We start from the raw sequence: 6,000 nt of genomic DNA, 5'->3' as shown, positions 1-6,000 counted from the left end.
TTTATGGCTGTGTCCTGATACAAAGGGAAGCAGATAAACTGGATTATAAAGAAGGTCATGAAGCTTGGAAAAAGAAAACCCTTATCTAGTCCTTTTGCTTTATAAATGAGGAGATTGAGACACAAAAAGGTGAATTTATTCCCTTCAGGTTACAGAACAAATTAATGACCAAGCCTCACAGGTCAATAATGTCAGTCCAGGGCACTAATCATGGACTTCGAGGCCATTCTGCTCAGTTTGTAGCCCAACACCAGCACTTGCTTTTCAGAAAATTAAGGGAGCTGCTTGGGGTGCACAGTTATTCATAAATAAATTGCAGTATTGTCTAAAAGTGCTGATGCCACTGAAAATTCAGCTCGTTTCTTTGGAACCAAGTTTAAGGTCTTTTTAAAAACTCTAGTTGAGTGGTCATATTCTTGAAAACCCTTCACTTTCCCATCAAGATGATAAACTTATAAGTATCCCCTTTTGCTGTTATGTTCTTTCAATTGAATTTTTGCATATTCTTGTGGAAATGAGAGAGCATTTCTAGTTTGTAGTAGGATGTTGTCTGCAGCTGCAAAGGGCAAGGAATGACAGGTACCGCCAAGTCTACTTGGTTGTTTAAGCAATCAAAGTTTATTGATAAAAGGAAACAGAATGAGGAGCAGGGATAAAGGGGAACAACACATTGGTACTTACAACATCCACACCACAATCAGTCGGGGAACTCTAAGGAAAGGACACTTTGCCTCAGACCCAGACAATCGCCACTCCTGCCTGCTGTACAAACTATTGGGACTTCTCAGGGAGAGGAGCCTCCAATTGCCTGGGTCCAACTCATGGGCCAAACTGGAGGTTACATCTTCTTGATGACCTTTCCCAACAGTAATAAATCAAATTAAAAAGATTCTTCACAACAAAGAAAATGATTCACAAAATGAAAAGGCAACCTATGAAATGGGAGAAAATATTTGCAAACCATATATCTGATGAGGTTAATATGCAAAATATATCAGGAAGTCATACAACTCAATAGCAATAAAACAAATACAGTAGTCCCCCCCTTATCCACAGTTTCACTTTCTCTGGTTTCAGTTACCTGTGATCAATTGCAGTCCAAAAATATTAAGGGGAAAATTCCAGAAATAAAAAAATCATAAATTTTAAATTGTACACCATTCTGAGTAGCGTGATGAAGTCTTGTGCCATCTCGCACTGTCTCACCTGACGTGTAAATCATCCCTTTGCCCAGTGTATCCACTCTGTATACACAACCTGCCCATTATTCAATTAATAGCTGTCTTGGTTTTCATGTTGATTGTTGTGATATTGCAGTGCTTGTAATCTTATGAACTCTTATTTTACTAAATAATGGCACCAAAGCACAAGAGTAGTGTGAATTTGGCAATTTGGATATGCCAAAGAGAAGCCATAAATTACTTTCTCTAAGTGAAAAGGTGAAAGTTCTCAACTTAAGGAAAGAAAAAACTGCGTATGCTCAGGTTGCTAAGATCTATGGTGAGAATGAATCTTCCATCCATGAAATTATGAAGAAGGAAAAAGAAATTTGTCTTAGTTTTGCTCTAGTACCTCAAACTGCATAGATCACAGCCACAATGTGCGATAAGTGCTTAGTTACAATGAAAAAGACATTAAATTTGTGTAATAAGATATTTTGAGATAGAAACCACATTCACATAACTTTTATTATAGTATACTATTATAATTGTTCTATTTTATTATTAATTGCTGTTGTTAATCTCTTACTGTGCCTAATTTATAAATTAAACTTTATCATAGGCATGTATAGAGAAAAACAAAGTATATATAGGATTCAGTACCATATGCAGTTTTAGGCATCCACTGGGGGTCTTGGAAAATATCCCTCATGGATATGAGGGGACCACTGTAATCTGATTAAAAATGGGCAAAGGACCTGAATAGACATTTTTCTAATGAAGCCATACAAATGGCAAACACGTCTATGAAAAGGTGCTCAATATCACTGATCATCAGGGAAATATAAATGAAATTCTCAATAAGAAATCTCCTCGCACCAGTTAGAGTGGCTATTATCAAAAAGAAAAGAGATAACAAGTGCTGGCGAGGTTGTAGAGAAAAGAGAACTCTTGTATACTGTTAGTGGGAATGTCAATTGGTACAACCATTTCTGAAAACAGAATGGAGGCTCCTCCAAAAAAGAGAACTACCATATGATTCAGCAATTTCACCTCTGGGATTATATCCAAAGGAAGTGAAATCACTATCTGGAAGAGATATCTGCACACCAATGTCATTGCAGTAGTATTCACAATGGTCAAGACAAGAAACCAACCTAAGGACATCATCTATCGATGTCCATACATGGATAGATGAATAAAGAAAACGTGGCATGTACGTACAATGGGATGTTGTTCAGCCATAAAAGAGAAGGGAATCCTGCCATTTGCAACCACGTGGATGAACCCTAAAGGCATCATGCTAAGTTAAATTAATCAGATAAAGACAAATCGTATACGTTCACACTTAAATGTGGAATCTAAAAAACAACCCAAACTCACAGAAACAGAAATTAGACTGGTAGTTGCCAGGGACCGGAGGTGGAGGAAATGGGGAGATATTGGTCAAAGGGTACAAACTTCAAGTTGTAAGATGCATAACTTCCGGGGGTCTAATGTATAGCAAAGTAGCTATAGTCAACCATACTGCACCGTATTCTTGAAAGTTGCTGATAGTAGATCTTAAACACTTTCACCACAAAAAAAAGGTAACCATGTGAGGTGATAGATATGTTAACCAAACTTAGTGTGTTAAACTATTTGCAACATATACATATATCAAATCTTCATGTTGAGCATCTTAAACTTAGACATTATTATATGCAAATAAATATCCATAAAGCTGGCTAAAATTGTTTTTGCCGTTTAATACTGATAACATAGTAATAACTCAGAAAGTATTAATGTATGTGGTGGTTGATACAATTTACACATTATGAAGAAAAGGAGGCGTATATTTATGCTGTGAAAATAAGGAAATTCTCCTTAATGGAGGTTGGATGTTCACTGAATGTTGAGATAAAGGGGTAATGGAAAGAGGAGACATTCCTGGGAAAGGGATGAAGTGGGAAGGAGGTGAACAATAGCCCAAACGAGGGGGAGTTGCAAATGATAGCACATCAGTAGCCAGATCATCTGCCCTTCTTCAGACAGGAATGAAATGGAGCTGGTAAGAAGGTGGCACAGAAGCAAACCCATTGGCAACTGGAGTGATGTCGATGTCCTTTGGATCAACCACAGATTTCAGGGTAAATTTCTGTAAAATGTTCGTCAGGAATAAAAATAGTTCCATGCGGGCAAGGCCCTCTCCCACACAAATTCGTTTTCCTGAAAATAACAAACACAGAACGTAAATACTCCTTGGACAGTATGCTTCTGATTGGCACAAAAAGAATAAAGAATACATAGTAACCATTTGAGGAATGGTTGACATGGATGGATGGATGGATGGACGGATGGATGGACGGAAGGCAAGATAGCTGGAATGATGGTTAGATAGACAGATGGACAAAAGATGGACTCACACATTATCCACCTTAATAACCTTCTTTTAAAAGGCATTCTTCATGCAACAAATTTTTACTGAGTATCAGCTCTATGCCAAGCATTTCATTAAGTATTCCTACTTTATAACTGCTATTTTGACATTTTGGGTTTCCATCAATCTCTTTCTAGAAACACACCCATGTTTGCTTGTGTTACCTGTTCCCAGTCTGATATTCCATGATCTTCCTTGCATTCTTCACATTTTTTACTCTCAGTTCTAGCTACATCTACACTTGATTAATCTTCACCATAACGTGCAGTTTCAAGATTTATTTGATATTGTTGATTTTGGCTGAGATGCACTTTACTTATACTTCTCTTAGAATCTAGGTCAAATTTCATTTCCTCCTTACAATCTTTGTGATCCCTTCAGGCAGTAGATTCTCACTCTCTAGGTTTCCTCAGTATCATATTCATGCTTCCAATGAAGCACAGACCACCTTGAATCATAATTCTCCATTTTTCTAGCCTGCTAAAATGTGAGTTCTCAAAAGGAGGCCTTAGTCCTTGTCATCATAATATGTACAATGCCAGATCCAAAAAGCAGGCATCAAAAGCCAAAGAATGAATCTGGCTTGTGGCAATACTTTGACCAGAAACTCAGCACACAGTTCAGGTATAGAGGCCCCAATAACCAAAAGGGGAGATCTTAATTATAAGGAGATTAAGGTGTCTTGGAATCATTAAAGGGTAGTCTGTCACATTCCCAAGGTTTCCCTGACCCACAGTTACTGGGAGGACACTCGGAAATCCTTGAACTAGAGCAAATGTCTTGCTTCCATGGTCCATTACCTCTGTTAAAATGTCCTGCCTTTCTTCTTATCTTTTTCTGTGCCTTTTATGAGGCAGCTCAAATTTCATTCTTCTATTAGAAGAAGGGAATCACATAATCCATTTTATGTCTCACTTTGTGTGTGCTATGAGAGAGTAGGAAGGAGGCAACTTCTTCCTCTCCTCGCCCCTCAAACAGCCTGTCCTTCCCTCTCTCACAGCACTAGTCATACTGGATTATAATTATCTGTTTATTCATCTGCTTCACTTACTGGGGTGTGAGCCCTCTGGGTGACCATTCTGTGTTTGTGGATACTTGTATCCCCAGAGCTCAACCTAGGGGTAGAGGCGCCACATAGAACATACTCAAAGTTGTGGAGTTAGATACCTTCCTTAGGGCAGATAAGGACAGTCTAGATGAAGTTAACCTGCTATAAAAAGTTCTGTGTGGTAAAGTGATGTGCCTTGAGGTAGAACTCAATCAAACCATTCTCTAGCTTTCTTACTTTGGAAGAAGTAGTTCAGCTCTTTAAATCCCACTAATCTGGGCCAATAATGAGAAGTATCATGAGGTGTGAAGCGTATGGGCATTGGGAACTGGTGTTCTTGATCATGTACAAAAAGAAATTCTATGAACCCATCTATGAGAGCAGACACTGCAAGTTTAACAGATCCTGTGAAGGTAACCTGTCCCCTGAAGTACCAAAGGACACATTACCTGCTGAGAAAGCCATGAAGTAGTCGCTCTTCTTAAAGTTGCCACTCTCATCTAGAAAGTGGCCAGGGTCAAACACCCTTGGGTTGGGGAATTCTTTATCATCATGCAGCACAGAAGTCAGAGATGTTAATATGGTTGTGCCCTGAAATGAACAGATGAGGATAAACTGAGTTATAAAGAAGTTATGGAGCTGGAAGAAATGCTAGAAAATACTTAGTCCAATCTTATGATATATAGATGAGGAGATTCAGGTCCAAAAAAGAGGAATGACATTTCCAGGCAGACATGCCAAGCAATAAATAGTCCCGATTTTAAGGCCCGTGGCAGTGATCTTACAAAAGTAGCCTCCTATTACATTTCAAGTACTGAGTACTTGGGTACTTGAATGCCCTGCTTTCTGAACCCCACTTCTCTTCCTTATCATCACATTTAGACACTGGCATATGTACCCCTCTGCTGCTATGTCATCATTTCAGTTTTCACACATCTTATATGTGAGTTATGGTCTAAGGTGGCTGTCTCTTTAGGCTCTTGAAATGTCCAGAGTTTCTATTCACAGGGAGTTTTAAAATAGAGGTCTGATCTAATTAGAAATTCTCTTCTGGAATAATGACAACAAGCACAGAAAAAACTATTGAGTGTTTATTACTGACATGAAATTTATTTCTCTTCATTTAAAAATGTGGAGGAGCTCTTCTTTAAAGGTGAATCCCAGGGAAAAAAGGAAAAAGAAAAGGTAGAAGGAGTGATAAATTAGAAAAATTGTCACATTGCAACAGTAAAGGTCTTCAATTAATGCTGAAACTGTTGAGTGAATCATTTGAGAAGCTGGATATTCACAAGGTCTTAAAATACCATGCTGCAGATTTTTATTAATTACATATGAAAAACAGAACCTCTGCAATGGAGAGATCTGGCAGACAC

The 6,000-nt window shown here is 38.2% G+C and overlaps 1 protein-coding gene across 2 annotated transcripts in view; it reads right to left on the bottom strand.

Annotated features, from left to right (window-relative positions):
* Nucleotides 1-595: 595 nt before the first annotated feature.
* The window catches only part of LOC103559689 (cytochrome P450 2C19-like), a 70,239-nt gene continuing 64,834 nt past the window's right edge, over nt 596-6,000 (bottom strand). For both annotated transcript variants that reach the window (XM_008533403.2, XM_070561332.1), the window contains 2 exons: nt 5,077-5,218; nt 596-3,368 (listed from right to left, as the gene is read on the bottom strand). In XM_008533403.2, coding sequence (XP_008531625.2) covers nt 3,187-3,368; nt 5,077-5,218 — 324 coding nt within the window. In that variant the 3' untranslated portion in view covers nt 596-3,186. The remainder of the gene's footprint in view (nt 3,369-5,076; nt 5,219-6,000) is intronic.

The sequence above is a fragment of the Equus przewalskii genome, chromosome 1 (assembly GCF_037783145.1).
Source record: "Equus przewalskii isolate Varuska chromosome 1, EquPr2, whole genome shotgun sequence".
Lineage (NCBI taxonomy): Eukaryota > Metazoa > Chordata > Mammalia > Perissodactyla > Equidae > Equus > Equus przewalskii.
Note: the sequence above shows the minus strand (reverse complement) of the source record. Positions and strands in the feature narration are given on the sequence as shown.